Source organism: Dryobates pubescens, chromosome 3 (assembly GCF_014839835.1).
Source record: "Dryobates pubescens isolate bDryPub1 chromosome 3, bDryPub1.pri, whole genome shotgun sequence".
NCBI classification, from domain to species: domain Eukaryota; kingdom Metazoa; phylum Chordata; class Aves; order Piciformes; family Picidae; genus Dryobates; species Dryobates pubescens.
This window is the reverse complement of record NC_071614.1, coordinates 11019586-11040542: the sequence shown is the minus strand read 5'-3', so window position 1 is coordinate 11040542 and position 20957 is coordinate 11019586. Positions and strand designations below refer to the sequence as shown.

At 48.8% G+C, this 20957-nt stretch overlaps 1 protein-coding gene across 4 annotated transcripts in view; it reads right to left on the bottom strand.

The window, feature by feature from the left end:
* The window catches only part of SS18 (SS18 subunit of BAF chromatin remodeling complex), a 54743-nt gene extending 34683 nt beyond the window's left edge, over window positions 1-20060 (bottom strand). For 2 of the 4 annotated variants that reach the window (XM_054179654.1, XM_054179656.1), the window contains exons 1-3: window positions 19895-20060; window positions 16194-16270; window positions 14718-14802 (exon numbers count right to left, since the gene is read on the bottom strand). In XM_054179654.1, the coding sequence (XP_054035629.1) occupies window positions 14718-14802; window positions 16194-16270; window positions 19895-19963 (231 nt within the window). In that variant the 5' untranslated portion in view covers window positions 19964-20060. The remainder of the gene's footprint in view (window positions 1-14717; window positions 14803-16193; window positions 16271-19894) is intronic. The other 2 variants (XM_054179657.1, XM_054179655.1) reach the window with 2 other exon arrangements.
* Between the last annotated feature and the right edge of the window lie 897 nt (window positions 20061-20957).

The window sequence follows — 20957 nt, the reverse complement described above, 5'->3', positions numbered from 1 at the left end:
TCCAGGGTGAAATGCTCTTCAGAATTAAAATGAGTTCTATGTGGAATCCAAGAAATTAATCAGTAAATCCAATGTTCACACAACATGGTGATAATGAACACTGAAGTACTTCAAAGGACTAGCTCATACCTAGCCTTTAGGCCTTGCTGCACAAATATGGGCATGTGGGTCCCTCTGTGAGGGAGCTGGCCATGGGCACTGGCAGCCCAGAAGGCCACCATGTCCTGGGCTGCATCAAAAGCAGTGGGACCAGCAGGATGAGGGAAGTGATTCTGCCCCTCTGCTGTGTTCTGGTGAAACACCACCTGCAGTACTGCATCCAGTTCTGGGGTCCCCAGCAGAAGAGGGATATGGAACTGTTGAAGAGGGTACAGAGAACATGATGATGATCAGAAGGCTGAAGCACCTCCCCTATAGGGACAGGCTCAGAGAGTTGGGGCTGTTCAGTTTGGAGAACAGAAGGCTTCAGGGAGACCTTAGAGTTCAAGCCATAACTCTCCACTGGACTCTCCCCAGTAGTTCTTTGACCCTTAGAATCACAGAATTGTCAGGGTTGGAAGGGACCCCAAAGATCTTCTAGTTCCAACCCCCCTGCCACAGGCAGAGACACCTCACACTACATCAGGTGGCTCACAGCCACATCCAGCCTGGCCTTAAAAACTTCCAGGGGTGAGGCTTCCACCACCTCTTGAATTGTGGAGGCCAATACTGGACACTGGTCTCACTGGGACAGAGTAGAGAGGGAGGTCAACCTCCCTAAACCTGCTGGACACATTTTTCTTCATGGACCCCCAGGATAACTTTGGCCCTCTTGGCCACAAAGGATAACTTGCTGTCCACTGGGACTCTGAGGTCTTTCTCCATGGAGCTGCTTCCCAGCAGGACAACTCCTAGTCTGTACAGGTGGCTGGTGTTATTCCTTCCCTGATGCAGGACTCAACACTTGTCCCTCATTGAACCTCCCCTGGTGCAGCTTGAGACTGTGTCCTCCTGTTCTGGTACTGCTTGCCTGGCAGAAGAGACCAACCCCCCACCTGGCTACAACCTCCCTTCAGGTAGTTGCAGACAGCAATAAGGTCTCCCCTGAGCCTCCTCTTCTGCAGGCTAAGCAACCCCAGCTCCCTCAGCCTCTCCTCACAGGGCTGTGCTCCTCCTCAGCCTCCCTGCCCTTCTCTGGACACCTTCAAGTCTCTCAATGTCCTTCTTAAACTGAGGGTCCCAGAACTGGACACAGGACTCAAGGTGTGGCCTAAGCAGTGCTGAGTCCAGGGGCACACATGCCATTGGAACACTTCTATAGAATATTGTAGAGAAGATTTTTGAAGTGTGGCACAAGCCTTTGTGTCAGGGTCATAAACCAATCCCCATCTCACAGTAATTAAAGAGAAATGTCTCCAGCTGATAGAATTATTCCCCACTGAAATTCCTCCAGACTACTTTTCTATTAGCTGCAGACAGAAGAAAACAAGGGGGAAAAAACTGTTTTAAACCAGCAACTTCTCTATTTCTGCTGGAGCTGATCCAGGCTTTTATAAGTGGAGGGTTGGAGCACCTCTGCCATGAATGCAGGATGAGAGAGTTGGGGCTGTTCAGCCTGGAGAAGGCTCTAGGGAGACCTTAGAGCAGTGTTGCAGCATTTGAAGGGGGCTACAGGAGAGCTGGAGGGGGACTTTTGACAGTGGCATGGAGTGACAGTATGAAGGGTGATGGCTTCAAACTGGGAGAAGCTGGATTGAGATGAGACATGAGGAGGAAATTATCACCAATGCAGGTGGTGAGTCCCTGGAACAGGTTGCCCAGGGAAGCAGTGGAGGCTGCAAGCCTGGAAGTGTTGAAAGCCTCGGTTGGGGAGAGCCTTCAGCAAGCTGGTCTGGTAGGAGGTGTTCCTGCCCATATCAGGGGGTTGGAACTAGATGATTTTTAGTGTCCCTTCCAACCCAAACCATTCTTATGAAGTGATAAACTTCCCGAACTTAAAAAGTGACCAAAGAAAACAAAGCCCTCAAGACCCTCAAAACTTGGGTCATTAAACCTTTATGTTCTTCACAGATGGTAAGGAAATTGAGTATCCTCACTTAATGTGCACTATGCATGAGAAAAGACTTTGAATATACAAAATAACCACAGAATTCAAGAGCCAAACACTCATGCCACCCTCCATGAAAGGCAATGTATCCAATGTGAACCCTACCCATTCACTCCACACCTGAAGGGTGAAACAACACTCAAATGTTGTTAGATTAACAAAAACAAAAGCTACTTCCCTCCTTCTGTTGGGTAAGTGCTGGAACAAACTTTAGAACAGAATAGAATAGAATAGAATAGAATAGAATAGAATAGAATAGAATAGAATAGAATAGAATAGAATAGAATAGAATAGAACAGAATAAACCAGGTTGGAAAATACCTTGGAGATCATCAAGTCCAACCTCTCACCCAACACCATCTGATCAACTAAACCATGGCACCAAGTGCCTCATCCAGGCCCTTTTTGAACACCTCCTGTGATGGGGACTCCACCACCTCCCTGGGCTGCACATTCCAATGGTCAGTCTCTCTTGCTGGGAAGAATTTCTTCCTAACATCCAGCCTAAACCTCCCCTGGCACAGCTTGAGACTGTGTCCTCTTGTTCTGGTGCTGCTTGCCTGGCAGAAGAGACCAGCCCCCTCCTGGCTACAACCTCCCTTCAGGCAGTTGGAGAGAGCAAGGTCTCCCCTGAGCCTCCTCCTCTCCAGGCTAAACAACCCCAGCTCCCTCAGCCTCTCCTCACAGGGCTGTGCTCCAGATCCCTCCCCAGCTTTGTTGCCCTTCTCTGGACACCTTCCAGCAGCTCAACATCTTTCCTAACCTGAGGGGCCCAGAAATGGACACGGGACTCAAGATGGGTTGGACTTGATCTTGAAGGTCTTTTCCAACCTGGTTGATTCTTTTCTTTCTATTCTATTCTATCTCTAGGAAAATTCCACAGAGATTTTTCTTTTGAAGGAAGAATAAGATTAAACAGTTTTTACAGAAAGAGAGATTGGCCATTGGGATGTGCTGCCCAGGGAGGTGGTGGAGTCACCATCCCTGGAGGTGTTCAAGAGGGGACTGTATGTGGCACTTGGAGCCATGGTTTAGCTGTCAGGAGGTGTTGAGTAATAGGTTGGACTTGATGATCTCTGTGGTCTTTTCCAGCCTTGTTTAAAATAAGACTGGATGAGGCACTTAGTTGAATAGCAGTGAGGAGTGACAATGAAAATCACTACTAAATTCATTCCAGTTACAAAGCAGAAAATGTTAAACATTTCACTATCAGTAAAAAAAAAAAATGAAAGAATGAAAGATGGAAATTAGCTCCACTTGCTAAACACTCATTTTTGGCTCACTTCCCTACACACAGAGTACAAGTCATACCCTCTATGAGCATTTAAAAGTTATCAGAGCATGAAAAATAATAATAATGATTAAAAAAAAAAGGGGGGGGGGGGGCAGCTATTTAGTGCAACTCTGGCAATGGGAAGTGGAAACCTGAGCAAGAAAGGGGACAAGAAACCCACAAGAAAGCATTAACTGACAACCTGCAGCCAAAACACCTCCTCCTCCTGAATCCACAAGTTATTTGAAAGCATACTCTTTAAAAGCCAAGCTGCAGGGTTGGGTGTTTTGTTTGGGTTTTTTGAGGACTTTTCTGTTCAATAATAAATTAGAGCAAATGGAAGACAAGAAACAATTAAAGCTGCCACGTGGAATTACACAGCTGGGCCAAGGTGGTGTTAGGTAGATGCTTGGACTCGATGATCTTAGGGGTCCCTTGAACTGGCTTGATGGCTGTACCCAAAGAGTGGCTGTCAATGGGTCCAGGTCCCAGTGGAGGCCAGGGACAAGCAGAGTCCCTCAGGGACCACTCCTGGGACCAGGCTTGTTCAACATCTTTGTGGGTGCCAGGGACAGTGGCATTGAGTGCACCCTTAGCAGGTTTGCTGATGACACCAAGCTGTGTGGTGCAGCAGACAGCTGGAGGGAAGGGATCCATCCAGAGGGACCTGGACAGGCTGCAGAGGTGGGCACAAGCCAACCTCAGGAGGTTCAACAAGACCAAGGGCAGGGTCCTGCAGCTGGGTCAAGGCAATCCTAGGCACAAATCCAGGCTGGGCAGGGACTGGCTGGAAAGCAGCCCTGAGGAGAGAGACTTGGGGTTGCTGGGGGAGGAGAAGCTCACCAGGAGCTCTCAGTGTGCACTTGCAGCCCGGAAAGCCAATCAGAGCCTGGGCTGCAGCAAGAGCAGGGCAAGGGAGGTGATTCTCCCCCTCTGCTCAGCTCTGATGAGACCCCACCTCCAGTTCTGGAGCCCCTATTCCAAGAGGGATCTGGAGGTGCTGGAAGGTGTCCAGAGAAGGGCCAGGAGGATGAGCAGAGGGCTGGAGCACCTCTCCTGTGAGGACAGACTGAAGGAGTTGGGGCTGTTCAGTCTGGAGAAGAGAAGGCTCCCAGGAGACCTCATTGTGGCCTTCCAGTATCTGAAGGGGGCTCCAAGAAGGCTGGGGAGGGACTGCTCAGGATCTCAGGTAGTGATAGGAGTAGGGGGAATGGAATGAAGCTGGAGGTGGGGAGATTCAGGCTGGAGGTGAGGAGGAAGTTCTTCCCCATGAGAGTGGTGAAGCCCTGGAATGGGTTGTCCAGGGAGGTGGTTGGGGCCCTGTCCCTGGAGGTGTTTAAGCCCAGGCTGGCTGAGGCTCTGGGCAGCCTGATCTAGTGTGGGGTGTCCCTGCCCATGGCAGGGGGGTTGGAACTCGATGATCCTTGTGGTCCCTTCCAACCCTATGATACTATGATATTATTCCAACCCAAACAATTCTGTGATTGGATTTTTTTATTTAGCAGGCTGAAAGATCAGTTTGTGGAACATTTATAGTTCTGAAAACTGAGGTGGACTATCAATACAGTGGAAAAAAAGACAGGAAACTAGCATGAAGCACACCAAAACACACTACAGCTAATCGATACAAGCAGCACCAGACAGCTAAAGTACACTATCAAAAACACAACCTGCTTCCCATTCCCTCAGAGTAACAACTAAAAGCTCCATGGAGCACAAACAGAAAGGCCTTCTGATCTTTCCAAGAGCAGCTCTGAGTCAGGATTCAATCAATCACCTTTGTTTTCAGTCCTCAACTACCATCTCCTGCCAAGCAAAACACCCCGTCCCAGGAGGAACCCTGCCCGGCCTGCAGCGCGCCGCCACTGCCGCGGCACCCAGCCCAGCCTCTGAGAGCAGGGCTCTGCTGAGAGCTGGTGAGGGCACCTGCAGAGGGCTTGCTGAGGTGTCAGACTGGGAAGTGAGAGCATAAAGGAACACAGTTTTGAGATCTGAAAGATGCAAGCTTTATTTAGTTGGGTTACAACTCCTCCTCTACAAGGCGCAGGGTGTTTGAGTACTGAGAGCATCTGAACTAGCACAGATAAGGCAGATCAGTTCTCAGCAAGGGAGGATTTCTATGGGGAAAGCATTTACAGTCATGTCCAAACAGTGGTTAGTGACAAGTGTAATTGACTACCAGTTATGACACTAGCAGAAAAAATGAAAGAAATTCTTCAGTGAGGGTGGTGAGACAGGTTGCTCAGGGAGCTTGTGGATGCCTCCTCCCTGGAGGCATCCCAGCCCAGGTTGGATGAGGCCTTGAGCAAGCTGGGCTAGTGGAAGGTGTCCCTGCCAATAGCAGAAGGTTGGAGCTGGATGCTCTTTAAACCCCCTGCCAACTCAAACCATTCAGATCAGAGGGCTGGAGCACCTCTCCTATGAGGACAGACTGAGGGAGCTGGGGCTGTTCAGTCTGGAGAGGAGAAGGCTCCAAGGAGACCTTCTTGTGGCCTTCCAGTTCTGAAGGGGGATACAAGAAAGCTGGGGAGGGACTTTTGAGGGTGTCAGGGAGTGATAGGACTGGAAGGGAATGGAACAAAACTCAAAATGGGTAGATTCAGATTGGAGGTTAGGAAGAAGTTGTTCCCCATGAGGGTCGTGAGAGCCTGGCACAGGTTGCCCAGGGAGGTGGTGGAAGCCTCATCCCTGGAGGTGTTTGCAGCCAGGCTGGCTGTGGCTGTGAGCAACCTGCTGTAGTGTGAGATGTCCCTGCCCATGGTAAGGGGGTTGGAAGTGGATGATCCTTGAGGTCCCTTCCAACCCTGACAATTCCATGATTCTAGAAATCAATGAACTCAACATGATAACCAGGGTCTAAATCTTGGTTTACATCAGTACCTTCAAAAATCAGAGAAATTCTGACTTAGCATCTGAACTGAGCATTAACACAGAGCATAATGTCATACATAAACCTTCTGCTTAAAGAGGAAATTGCACTCTTTAGTTCTATCAACTTCTCACTCCTTACAGCTCCATGAGGGGAGGGTAGAGCCAGGTGGGTGTCATTATCTTCTCCCAAGTAGCAAGCAATGGAACAAGAGGCAACAGCCTCAGGTTGGCCCAGGGAATGGACACAGTGGGAACAATTTCTTCCCTGAAAGGGTTAAAAAGGCCTGGAACAGGCTGCCCAGGGCAGTGGTGGAGTCACTATCCCTAGAGGTGCGGCTGTGGTGCTGAGGAACAGGGTTTAGTGGTGACCTGGCAGTGCTGGGTTAATAGTTGGACTCAGTGATCCATGGCTGGACTAGATGATCCTTGAGGTCCCTTCCAACCTGGTATTCCATCGGTCTATGAATCTTAGAGGTGTGTTTTCTCCAGCCTGAATAATTCCAAGATCAAATTTCATACAGCACTGCATAAATATTCTTTGAGCTAGCATTCTTTATTAATTCAACATTTCACTTCACAGAGATTCTTCAGCATCACTTTCACCCCCAGGAAAAAAATTCAACCCTAAAATACTTCCTGTCCACCTTCTCAAGAAGAATCATCAAAAACTCTTTGGCTCTTGATATACATGGCAATTATTTCAATCAAACACTAAACAATGAGGTATGAATTCAGATGGTTTCATTCTAAGTGACTAGGCATTGAGTGATGTGTGGACACTCATCTGGGGAACACTGAAAACTAGAAATTAGACAGCTTCCAGGCTACTTTGTAATTCCCCCAGACCAAGCAGCTCACACCTGGCCTCAAAAGCAGCAGCTTTCTGTTGCTGCTCACTTCTTGCTTCTTTGGCTTTTAATGTCTGGTCCAATGTTGACAGGTTTTGCTTTCATTTAGTAAGTTAATATTAAAACTCCACCTCTTCTGCAGCTAGAAGGTCTCACTCAAAGCAGAAAGAATCCTGCATTTCACTGGGCAAACAGCAAAACCACACAGGCTAAAGGACTTTGCATCTAGGGTAGCAGGCTGCCTGGTACAGCTCTCAAACCACCTAAGCTTGAAATGGGTGTTGATTGTGCAGGTTCTGTCCTACAGAGAGGCAAATCACACCTTCAAATAGGAATTACAGTTCAGAGCATGCTCCCAACTCAAGCTGGCTGCTATTTGACTGCTTTCTAAACCAGCCACAGAAGCCAGCAGGCAGCACCAGGAGTTTTCTGTATGCAGTGCACTAGCTCCCCGTGTGGACACACCTGAGGGGCAAGCTGCTTTGCATGTTTTGCTCAAGTTAGTGATCTCCCATTTAAGGTGGAGCACAGGAGTGGCCTCTCAATCCCCTCCTAACACACTGACAACTTCAATTCCCATGTTTTGGTAGTGGTATTTTGAGTGGAACTGCTGGCCAAAGATACACCCTCCAGCTCTGTTTCCACCAGCACCCTTTCAGTTGTGCCAACACAACCATTTGCACAGCCCTGTGCTGAATCTCAGCTGATGCAGAATGAAAACATCTCCCTCTCCACACAATTAATCACACATTTTGGCTGGAAAAGACAACTTTAAGATTCTATCTCTACCATATCCCTCAGCACCACATCTCTGCCTCTTTGAAACACCTCTAGGGATGGGGATTCAGCCACCTCCCTGGGCAGCCTGTTCCAATGCTTCACTGAGTGAAAGTGTTTCTCCTAATGTCCAGCCTAAACCTGCCCTGGTACAGCTTGAGGCCATTCCCTCTTGTTCCATCACTAAATATCTGTTAGAAGAGACCAGCACCAACCTCTCTATATTGTCATTCAGGTAGCTGTAGAGAGTAATAGAATAGAATTAACCAGGTTAGGAAAAAACCTTCAAGATCGAGTCCAACCTATCACCCAACACCATCTGACCAACTAAAACATGGCACCGAGCACCCCATCCAGTCTCTTCTTAAACACCTCCAGTGATGGTGACTCCACCACCTCCCTGGGCAGCACATTCCAATGGGCACTCTCTCTTTCTGTGAAGAATTTCTTCCTAACATCCAGCCTGAACCTCCCCTGGTGCAGCCAGAGACTGTGAAACCTCCTCTTCCTCAAACTACACAGTCCCAGTTCCCTCAGCCACTCTTCATTGGACTTATTCTCTAAGCCCTTCACCAGCTCTTCTTTACACCCCCTCCAGCACCTCAGTGTCTTTCTTCTTCTGAGGTGCCCCAAACTGAAAGGCTAAAGCAGAATGCACCACTATCTGATTTAAAACTAACTCAACACCCTAGCATTGAATACACACAGAATTAAGCCAGAGGTTTCAAGACCAATGCCAGTTGCAATCAGCAGGAAAGCAGCTAACCACAAACAGACTTTCTGTTGTCCTACCACTCATACCAAACTTTCCCAGGTGCTTGCTACTGCGCCACAATTGTATTTAATGTAGGGTTCTTCTCACCTTCTCTAACTAGTCAATAGTAGGATGAACATGAGCCAGCAGTGCATCCAAGTGGCCAAAAAAGGCCAATGGCAACCTGGCCTGCATCAGGAAGAGTGTGGCCAGCAGGAGCAGGGAAGTTATTCTGCTCAGCACTGCTTAGACCACACCTTGAGTCCTGTGTCCAGTTCTGGGCTCCTCAGTTTAAGAAGGACATTGAGACACTTGAAGGTGTCCAGAGAAGGGCAACAAAGCTGGGGAGGGGTCTGGAGCACAGCCCTGTGAGGAGGGGCTGAGGGAGCTGGGGTTGCTTAGCCTGGAGAAGAGGAGGCTCAGGGGAGGCCTTCTTGCTGTCTGCAACTCCCTGAAGGGAGGTTGTAACCAGGTGGGGCTTGGTCTCTTCTCCCAGGCAACCAGCACCAGAACAAGAAGACACAGTCTCAAGCTGTGCCAGGGGAGGTTTAGACTCGAGGTGAGGAGAAAGTTCTTCACTGAGCGAGTTGTTCGTCATTGGGATGTGCTGCCCAGGGAGGTGGTGGAGTCACCATCCCTGGAGGTGCTCAAGAGGGGATTGGATGTGGCACTTGGAGCCGTGGTCTAGTCGTGAGGTCTGTGGTGACAGGTTGGACTTGGTGATCCTTGAGGTCTCTTCCAACCTTAGTGATACTGTGATACCTTCCACTAGAGCAGCTTGCTCAAGGCCCCAGCCAAGCTAGTTCTAAACGCCTGATGTGGGCAGGGACACTTTCCACTAGAGCAGCTTGCTCAAGGCCCCAGCCAAGCTAGTTCCAAACCCCTGATGTGGGCAGGGACACTTTCTACTAGAGCAGCTTGCTCAAGGCCCCAGCCAAGCTGGCTTTCAACACGTAAGTTAATACCCAAAATACATCATGCACGCAAACACAACCAGAACTTTATTACAACACTGGAGTTTCAAAGCTTTTCTCGTTCCCTTCACCCACACTCTGCAGTGCCTGGTTCACCTGTTTTACCTCTTCCTCACTTCCTGGGCCTCTATGGAAGCATTTCCCTGGTTCACTAGATTTGTTTGGTGTTAAGGTTTATCTTGTTCTCTACAGGCAATTCCATACTACCAGGAGCACAGCCATTTGAACAGTGCATTCTAACAGATGTGGACAGAGGCAGACAAGTGGCCACAAGCATTTTTCCTACCAATATGAAGCATGACGTCTAAGGAGTTCTCAGAGGACAGAGTTAGCATTCAGGTTCAAGTCACTTTTAGCTTATGGTAAACCTGCTCTTTTGGATCTTCCTTCACAATGAATGCTATCTTAACAGCAGTGCTCTCTTTTCAACCCCATTCAGTCTGGAGAAGAGAAGGCTCCAAGGAGACCTAGTTGTGGCCTTCCAGTATCTTAAGGGGGCTACAAGAAAGCTGGGGAGGGACTTTTGAGGGTGTCAGGGAGTGATAGGTCTGGAAGGGAATGGAACAAAACTCAAAATGGGTAGATTCAGATTGGAGGTTAGGAAGAAGTTGTTCCCCATGAGGGTGGTGAGAGCCTGGCACAGGTTGCCCAGGGAGGTGGTGGAAGCCTCATCCCTGGAGGTGTTTGCAGCCAGGCTGGATGTGGCTGTGAGCAACCTGCTGTAGTGTGAGATGTCCCTGCCCATGGTAAGGGGGTTGGAAGTGGATGATCCTTGAGGTCCCTTCCAACCCTGACAATTCCATGATTCTAGAAATCAATGAACTCAACATGATAACCAGGGTCTAAATCTTGGTTTACATCAGTACCTTCAAAAATCAGAGAAATTCTGACTTAGCATCTGAACTGAGCAGTAAACCAGAGCATAATGTCATACTTAAACCCTCTGCTTAAAGAGAAAATTGCACTCTTTAGTTCTATCAACTTCTCACTCCTTACGGCTCCATGAGGGGAGGGTAGAGCCAGGTGGGTGTCATTATCTTCTCCCAAGTAGCAAGCAGTGGGACAAGAGACAATAGCCTCAGATTGGCCCAGGGAATGGACATTGGGAACAATTTCTTCCCTGAAAGGGTTAAAAAGCCCTGGAACAGGCTGCCCAGGGCAGTGGTGGAGTCACTATCCCTAGAGGTGCGGCTGTGGTGCTGAGGAACAGGGTTTAGTGGTGACCTGGCAGTGCTGGGTTAATAGTTGGACTCAGCGATCCATGGTTGGGGCAATGGAACTGGCTGATCCTTGAGGTCCCTTCCAACCCTAACAATTCTGTGATTCTTTCACATACAGCATTTTATAAGCAGTAATAGGTAAGTTGTGAAGTTTCTTTAGAGTGCATTTACCAGATTTAAAACAAAAAAAAAACCAGACAAAAAATATACCAAAAAATACATAGAGTGCACTAGAGGAGCAATCTTCCAGGGACAAACAGATCAGATCAACCCAACTCCAGAAGCTATCCAGCAATGTGCTAAACTACTGCAGTGGTAGTACCAGCAGGTTGATGGATTTTACTATAAAAATAGATGTTTACACACTCCCTATTTAACTGCTGCCACCCACAAGCCTTGAATTCAGTGTGAACAGCTGACAGAAGCATGGCTAACAGAAAAGTAATACCTGCAAGTCAGCTTGAACCTCATCAGTTCTTCTACAGAGAGCTAAGAAAGGAAAGCAGCCTGAAGTAGTTTATCTTGCATCAGAAAGGAAACGGTAGCTTACATGGTCCCAAATCACTCTGGATGAAGTTTTTGGGGAAGATAGGAAAATGTTCTTTAAGTGCTTTCTAAAACCCACAAGAAAAAGTTTGAAAGGTTTGAGGTTTGAAAGAAAGGGGGGAAAAAAGAAGATTCTCCCTTTTTCTTGCTTTCACTGTGGTCTGAAGGGGATTCCTCCACCCTCCCCAACAAAAATCACACTGTGCTTGCTGTTTCCTCACTGCTTACATTAAAGATCAGAAATGCACTTCAGTCCTGATCTGTCAAAGTCTTCCCTGGCCCTACCTTCATTTTCTTTGAAGAAGAGAATGCCATCACATACAACTTGAAGTACTGGGCTGCTCACCAGGGACTAGGATAAGGTCAAATTCATTTCCAGTTGTCATCAGAACCAGGATATGAATTAAGCCTCTAAAAACATATCATATTAGTTGAGTAATACACACAGCCCTCTTAAAGGTTTCTTTCCCTCCCCCATCAGCTACAAGCATGGATTTATAAAAAGAAGAGCCTCTACAGGCACAACAGGTTGGACATAATGAAGCCCTGTTTCTATAGTCCTCTAGGTACCAACTTGAAAGGATGCCTCACCAGTAGCACTGATTGGAGAACACTTCTCCAGAGACCAGAGAAAAAGTAATTCAATTTCAGTTGGTGAAAACTAGTATCCAGGAATGGCTGTTTTATAGACACTCTTTTTAGCTTCATATTACAGAAATGAATCAAGACTGTATTAATTCAAGCAAAGTCTTATTACCAGGAAAAAAAAAGCCACCAAACCCCAACCCTCAAACTTCCTTGTGGTACTCACAATGAACTCCCTGAGCTTTCTGATTAAAAAGCAGAGAGCAGATGATTTGAATATTAGCTGGATCTTTCCTTACTACTCCAGAAACAGTGGACAGAGGGGAGGGGAAATCTGAGGCAATCTTACACAATAAAAGGTTCAGGAATACAGACTCGGAAAATACCAGATGGGAAAAAAATAAAGGGAGTAACTATTACAGAATCATAGAACTGTTAAGGTTGAAAGGGATATCTCAAAGATCATCCAGCTGCCAAACAGAGAGGGACCTGGGAGTGCTGATTGACAACCACCTAAACATGAGCCAGCAGTGTGCCCAGGTGGCCAAGAAGGCCAAGGGCATCCTGGCCTGCATTAGGAATAGTGTGGCCAGCAGGAGCAGGCAAGTCATTGTGCCCCTGTACTTTGCACTGGGTAGGCCACACCTTGAGTCCTGTGTCCAGCTCTGGGCCCCTCAATTTAAGAAGGACATTGAGACTCTTGAATGTGTCCAGAGAAGGGCAACAAGGCTGGGGAGAGGCCTTGAGCACAGCCCTGTGAGGAGAAGATGAGGGAGCTGGGGTTGCTTAGCCTGGAGAAGAGGAGGTTCAGGGGTGACCTCATTGCTCTCTGCAACTACCTGAATGGAGGTTGTAGCCAGCTGGGGGTTGGTCTCTCCTCTCCAGCTACCAGAACAAGAGGACAACATCTCAAGCTGTGCCAGGGGAAGTTTAGGCTTGAGGTGAGGAGAAAGTTCTTCCAGGAAGAGCAACTGGCCATTGGAATGTGCTGCCCAGGAAGGTGGTGGAGTCACCATCCCTGGAGGTGTTCAAGAGGGGATTGGATGTGGCACTTGGTGCCATGGTTTAGTAGTCATGAGGTCTCTGGTGACAGGTTGGACTTGATGATCCTTGAGGTCTCTTCCAGCCTTGGTAATACTGTGATACTGTGAACCCCCCTGCCATGGGCAGGCACACCTCACACTACAGCAGGTTGCTCACAGCCACATCCAGCCTGGCTGCAAAAACCTCCAGGGATGAGGCTTCCACCACCTCCCTGGGCAACCTGTGCCAGTCTCTCACCACAAGCAATGCTTCATGTTAAGCTTCTTTCCAGCATGTTACCATTATTTACTCTCATAGGGCAAAGAATTTAAGAGACACCCCTAAAGTACAGGAAAGCAGATAAAGATTTACCCATCTAATCCCACTGCTGCAAAAGAATGAGATGCCAACAAAAAACACACTAGAATAATCTCAATTTCCCCACCTTTCCATAATGTAAGGGGAATAAAAAGTAGTGCTGGAGGAGCTGACTAGTAGCCACACCACTGGAGTGTTAAGAAACAAATGAATACATCTAAGATTATCTTTGTGTTCTCCAGGGCTCAGTACTGAGGCCAGTTCCCTTTAATATCTTTATCACTGGTTCAGACAAGGAGAGTGAGGCACTCCAAGTAAGTTTGTTAATAACACTAAGCTGGGAGGGAGTGGAAATCTGTTCAAAGGTAAGGAGGCTCTGCAGAGGGAGCTGAACAGACTGGATCAATGAGGCAAGGCCAGTTGCATGAGGCTCAACAAGGCCAAGTACCAGGTCCTGCACTTGGGTCACAACCATGACATGAACACTCCAAACTTGGGGCAGGGTGACTGGAAACTGCCCAAGAGAGAAAGACCTGGGGATGCTGGTCAGCAGCAGGCTGAAGATGAGCCAGAGTGTGCCCAAGTGGTCAAGAATGCCACCAACATCCTGGCCTAGATCAGCAATAGTGTGAGCAGGAGGACCAAGGAAGTGATTGCCCCCTGTACTCAGCACTGGTGAAGCCACACCTTGAGTACTGAGTTCAGTTTTGGGCCCCTCACAAGAAAGACATTGAGGAGCTGGAGTGTGACCCAAGAAGGGCAACAAAGCTGGGGAAGAGTCTGGAGAACAGGGCTGGTGAGGAGCAGCTGAGGGAGCTAGAGTTGGTTGGACTGGAGAAGAGGTGGCTGAGGGGAGACCTCATTGCTCTCTACAACTCCATGAACGGAAGCTGGAGTGAGGTGAGGGTTGATCTCCTCTCCTTAGTAATAAATTGCTAGGACAAAAGGAAAAGGCCTCCAGTTGTACCAGGGGAGGGTTAGGTTGGAGATTAGAAGAAACTTCTTCCTTGAAAGGCTCTCAAAGACTAGAACAGGCTGCCCAGGAAGAGGGTTAAATCCCCATCCCTGGAGGTGTTGAAAAGAGACAGAGATGTGGTGCTGAGTGGGACAGTTTGGCAGAGTTGGAGAACTGCTGGACTCAGTCTTAAAGGTCTTTTCCAACCACACCAATTCTGTGATGCTATGAAGCAGCCTGGATAACCAATCCTGTTTATTCAGATCAGAATCAGTTAAACAGGTCACACTGCTCAAGACCTAAGCAGTGAGATGATCCTAAATACATCATAGAGACTGCATACAGTAAATCAGAGGCTAAGTATTTGGTTGTTACCTCAAACACTTCTTTGGTTTGGTTTGCTGTTTGTGAGGTTTTCTTCCCCCCACTCCAGGGAACTCAAATGAAATGAAATCTATTTCTTACTTGTACATTGCTGTGTACTTACTGCTGGTAGTAGAGACTGCACATTCTGGTTGGAGTCAGCTATCGTGGCCAGGTAAACCAAGTTTGTGTGCAGCATCTGCTGGTATCTAGCAAGAAACAAAGCAGAACAGATCTGAAGTCACAAGCACACTGACATCTCAATTTAAATCTACACATGCAAAGTTCCCTATGCAAAACAAGACTCAACAGGACCATTATCTGGAATTCTAAGGCTTTTTTCACCCCCATCACCTCATCTTTCCCCACGTCTCCAAATCTATGCTTCTTTGTTCTCTACCTTTCTGTCTAGCCTTGCAAAGTCTAGAGCTGGGTGACACTGCTCTGATTTCACCTCCTGCCCCAAACTAAGTCACCAGGAGACATACACAGTGTGCAGGTGTCTGTGTGTGTTTGGTGCATTTATCTTCACAAACACCAGTGGAAGAGAGCCCCTTCTATTGTGTCCCCAGATATAAGGATCACAGACTCAAGTGAATTGTGACCAAGAGCGGTGCAAACATTGCAGCAGCAGGACCCTGAGCTTTGGCAGTTTGATATGGATTGTGTTTTTTCTGCCAAAGAACTGTATTCCAGAGTCTCAACATCTAGCTCACAGTCACAAAAATAACATTGAGGGCAGGAAAAGATCACAAATAGAGAACCAGAGGCTTGCCAACAGCTTAGTACAGTAACTCTGCTACAAGAAAAGCATTCTCTTAAAGCAAAACCACCAACTATTTGTGCCCCTCCTCCCACTCCCAGCTGTCCTAGGGAGGGACTGGAGCCATACTGTCCTGCCCCATCTGTCACACAACTCTGTCTGGTTACAAGGGTACCATGACCATCCCATGCCAGAGGACAGTCAAGGGAAAAAAAACATTTCTTAGTAATTCCTTCCCTCCACAGCTCTCTCAAATCACTCTCCAGGGACCCCAGTGGACAGCCAAGTCCACACAGGATATTCTGGCAAGCCAAAATTTTGAGACAAACTTCTTTGCTCTTGCTAAGCAGGGAGCTTCAAACATGCCACCAGGAAGAACAAAGGTCCATTCCCACATGGTTTTGAAAGGTCTGAGATGAAAACTACCTGATCCCTCCAAGTGTAATTACAATGCAGAGGACAAAAGCTCTTGTTTATTCAGTCCTCACTTTTACGAGCATCACCACCCTGACATCAGGTTGCCTTGTGCAACCTGCTCTAGTAGGAGGTGACCCTGTCCAAGGCACAAGGGTTGTACCTACATGACCTCTAAGGTCCCTTCCAACCCAAACCATTCCATGATTCTATGATGATCTTGCAGAAGTTGCAACATTTCAGTGACAGAACTGGTAGCCATGTGGCAAAGAAGAATCCCATAAATTGCAAGGGCAGTATCTGTAGCAAGAATTTCCCACTCTTCCCAGCACAGCTCTCCTACAGTGTTAGCTAAGTATGTCAAGAATGGTGATCTAGATGGATGTTCACCCAGCACACAGTAGATGTGTATTAATGTCTTACTGAGAGCATTCAGAGGTCTTTCCTTTGTTCTGATAGTCCATTATACACTGAATGAGATGGTTATTTTCATCCAGCATCTGAAAGAAAGAAAGAAAGTTTGAGTTAAGTTTCATGTTCTTTGAGCAAAACAGTGTCTTGCTCCTCAGAATTTAAACAAACAACAACAAACAGTAGTATTCACCTTGAGTCCTGTGTCCAGTTCTGGGCCCCTCAAATCAAGAGAGATGTTGAGGTACTGGCAGGTGTCCAGAGAAGGGCAACAAAGCTGGGGAGGGGTCTGGAGCACAGCCCTGTGAGGAGAGCCTGAGGGAGCTGGGGTTGTTTAGCTTGCAGAAGAGGAGGCTCAGGGGAGACCTTCTTGCTGTCTGCAACTACCTGAAAGGAGGTCGTAGCCAGGTGGGGGTTGGTCTCTTCTGCCAGGCAACCAGCACCAGAACAAGAGGACACAGTCTCAAGCTGCACCAGGGGAAGTTTAGGCTGGAGGTGAGGAGAAAGTTCTTCCCAGGAAGAGAGATTGGCCATTGGAATGTGCTGCCCAGGGAGGTGGTGGTCACCTTCCCTGGAGGTGTTTGAAAGGAGACTGGATGAGGCACTTGGTGCCATGGTTTAGTTGATCAGATGGTGTTGGGTGATAGGTTGGACTCCATGATCTCAAAGGCCTCTTCCAACCTGGTTAATTCTATTCTATTCCACAGAGTTCTACTTCAAGTGCTTACAGAAGTCTCTCTTGCTCCCAGTTTTCCTCCAATTAGTTTTACAGCTTCCAGTTAAGGGTTTCTTATCACTGCTGTAGCTACACAGGTGAAGCTTCCTATTCAAATACCTCAGCTTGGTTCTGCACAACCAAGTTGTTATGAACTGTTCAGAGTTTTGCATTTCTTCATTTGATCTCTACCAAGAAATTCACTTGAAAAGCTATGCCCCTGGTTTCCCTTCTCCCAACACCTGCAACTGCTCATACATTTAATAACAAAAAGCATCTGAAATGATTATTGATGGAAATTGAGCTTACCAGACAGGTTTGTTTCAGGAAGTGAACTGAAAAGCCAGGCTGTATTTACATGAACAATCTCTAACTAGACTGCACTTTATAAGTGATCTGTATAATGGGCACGAAAGAGCTATTCTACCACCCAGGTGTCCAGGAACAGGAACAGATGTAAATCAATTTTCTGATCAGAACGACAAAGGCAGCCTTGATTAGATGGTGTTGGGTGATAGGTTGGACTTGATGATCTTGAAGGTCTTTTCCAGCCTGGTTAAGTCTATTCTATCCTGGGGAAGTGCAGATCTCAAAGCTTTCTACAAAAAGCTCATCAATTCAGTGTGTTCCAAGCTCCAGAAACAGTACAAATAATAAAGCCTGCTTTCCCAGAGCTGCCCACCCCCACATTCAGGCCTTTGTAACCACTCTCCTGCACTCTCAACAGACAAGAGTCAGCAGAACCATGGCTAATCACAGCCACCAGCCAAATTACCCAAGTCAACTCAACTAAATGGAAAGTTTACTGTCAAATGGACGTTTCTGTGCTGATTTATCCCCTTGCTCTCACGAGGAAGGCTGGTTGAGATCACTTTACCCTGCTGCTGAATGTCACAAAACTAACAGACTGCAAGATGCTCTCTCCTTCTTCCAGACATGGTTGAGACTAGCCAAAACACTCAGCCTTGTCCAAAGGAAGCACAGTCCCATTCTACCACCTTCATTTCCTTAGGAACCCAACCTAAACAAAGTCTAGAGCAAAGTGAAAAAAGTATTACTGCTAACTATGGACACCTCTTTTTCCCTCTGATTAATCTATCTTCCCTATGAGAGCAGTAGGGAGTCAGAAACCTCATGCAGCATGCTCAGGACCCCTACCCATGTAAGGATGAGCCAACCAACCAAGCCTTCCTAAACTCAAACCACCAGAAGTGACTAGAAAGATGACTGAGCAATTCTCTTACTTGAAACTGCTCCATCTGGAAAAACTGCCCACTAAGGACTAAACAGACAGAACTACAGCATTTTGAGCTCCTGTCTGAGCCTCAGAACTGCAGTGCAAAGAGGATCACAAACACTGCTACACAGACACACTTCACATGCACTGACAGCAAGACTTAAAAGAAACACAAGGGCCACTTTCACAAGAAGAAAAAAGGGAAAAGGAGCTAAAACCCTGAACACCAAAGTTTAACAGAGGACTTGAAAAGAAAGCCTTGATCAAGGCTCTCCTCAGAATGTCTCCCAGCTTCCAGAGGAAGGCTGCAAACAAAAAGCTTAGCAGACAGGCTAACCTTGAGACTGCCAACTGTCAGATATTTGCATTCTTCACTGTCACCACACAAGCTGGACCTTCTGGGAAGAGGGGGAGGAGGCCCACATACAAGGGCCAAGAGGAAAGCAAACAAGAGGGAATACAATCACATCTTAGATGGGGCTGCAGACACTGTTTTACACAGCTGTGACTGAGCAGTGCAGATAGAACATTGAAACAGTCCTTTGAAGGAGCTATAAACACCCACCATCAAAAGAGAATTTAGTTTGCAGCCACATGAAGACACCTCTAGGGCTTCTGACAGCTTATGTGCATGACAAAGATTCTTCAGCACTAACTACACTAGGGTTTTGCCAGCACACTGCCATCAAATTAATGGTTTGGTTACAGCACAACAGAAACTTAATTGTCTGCATTCTCCATACGCACCCCAGCGACCTGAAGTCTCCATTGCCTACCTTAAGGCAGCTTTCCACCCAGTGGGTATGTATTTTTCATCTAAACTTCTCAGGCACTCTCTTCTGCTACAGTACCTTGGAAGTCTTCATTGTAACTCCAGGGCACTCCTTGAGGTCCTGATCCCTGCAACACCTAGACACGCTTGTTCTTTACCAGTTATATCTGCTCAAAAGACTCCTACATAAGGAGCTTGTAGTAATCTCAGACCTGATTCCTGGCTATTTACACTTCACTGAAGTTTCTAAATACCACCAAGTTAACAGTGAGCTTGAACACTGCTCCTTTGCTTCTGCCAATGCAAACCACAGTGGTCTATTACAAACCCTATGGATGCTTCCCTTCGATTGCTTTGCCGAGTTCACTTGCTCGCTCTCACAAAAACTTAAGCGGAATCACTGGCACTGGCTCCGACCACAATGTTCTTCTTTATGAACACTGAAGTTTTACCGAGGAAGTCTCACTACTAGGCCGGCCAAGTTTGGGAGCCGCAGCCGCCGCTCACCCCGCGGAGGCAGAGCCCAGGGGCTGCCTAGGTTTAGGTAAAAGCCGACTAAGGTCCGACTTGCAGGCACCCACTTACCTCCCCCCCTCACAGGAAGGGGTTTCTTCATACCTCCGTTTCCCCCGCCCCTGTGCCGGGCCGAGGCCTCAGGGGTTAACTCGGGCTCCGGCAGCGCTCGGGACAGCTGGGGGCGGATGGGGGCTGGGACACGGACCGCCTGCCCCACCCCGGCGCGGCCTCCGCGCCCAGCCGCGGCCCGCCCGCTCCTCGCCTCCCTCCCGACCCAGGACCCCCAAACAAGTGTATAAGGCAGCACCTTGCCGACAGACCGCGCCAGGCCCTGCCCCGAGCGCAGCCCAGACGCCTTCCCCCTAACCCCACTTCGCAGCCGGGGCCTTGGCTTTCCAGGACGCTGCTGCCACCCCCTTCCCCTCGCGGCCCAGCAGCAGGAGGCCTGGCCCGTCCTCTCCTCTCGCCCTCACCTTCTGGATGGCGGCCGGCGTGATCTCACCCTTCCCCCGCTGCCTCGGGGCCGCGAACGCCACCGACATGTCGCGCCGCTCGCAGCAGGGCCCGCCGCCCGCTCAGCACCCCGCGGAACCAGCAGCGGCGGGAGGCGGCAGCGAGCCGGGAAGAACGCGGGGGGCGGAGGCGGCTGCCCAGCGGGACGGCCCAACCCCGTCCCGGCGGGGAAGGGTCAAGCAAGGCCAGCGGCTCCTCTTCCTTTCCCGCTGCGAGGGGACAGCCCCCATGAGGCCGTGACCGCTTACAACTCTCGCCCAAAACGACGGGACCGAGAGTCGGGGCTGCGCTCTTTAAACATGACCTCTCCTCAACACGCGACCTTCAACGGCTACCCTTTTCTCTCCGCGGACTTGGTACGTTCCAGCGCAACGCGCCTCAGCGCCGGACAGGCAGGAAGTGGTACGACCCATGCGGGGGAGGAAAGAGTATATGCCGTGCGCACGTTACCGGGGACGCGCTCTCTTCTCCCCTCTATCCAGCTCCACAGTTGGTTGCTCCCGGGCAGCGCGCTCCGGCGCGGCGTGGGGCGGGGCAGTTACCTCGGGGTAGCAGCGAGGGTTGGCCGTGGCTGGGGCTGTCCTCCCTTGGCGCGGCTGTCGCGGTTGCTGCTCGGGAGGGTACTTGGCAGTCGAGGGCAAAGTGTAACCGCTGTGGGAGCTGCCGCCGCCGTGAGGCTTTTGCCATCTGCGGTGGTGGTCCTTCGGCAGCGTCTGTGCTGCCCACGCTGACTGAGTTAGGGGGGCGGAAACAACCTGTGAAGAAAAAGTTGTAAAGAGAGCAGCTCTGCGCCCTCCATCTCTTCGGTGCAGGGCGACCTTCCCTCACCGAGCGCGGCGGCGGCAGCTTCTCCACCATGAGAAGGACACGGAGCAAGGAGAGGCAGCTACCGCTGCAACTTTAAATAAATGACAAGACACTGAAAGTGCCGAGATCTGCCTTTGATTTTTTCAGAGCGGCCACTGGAGGGAATCTCGGTGTCGTCAAAGAGCCTCACGTAGCTGTTGAAGTCTTCGGTGTTCA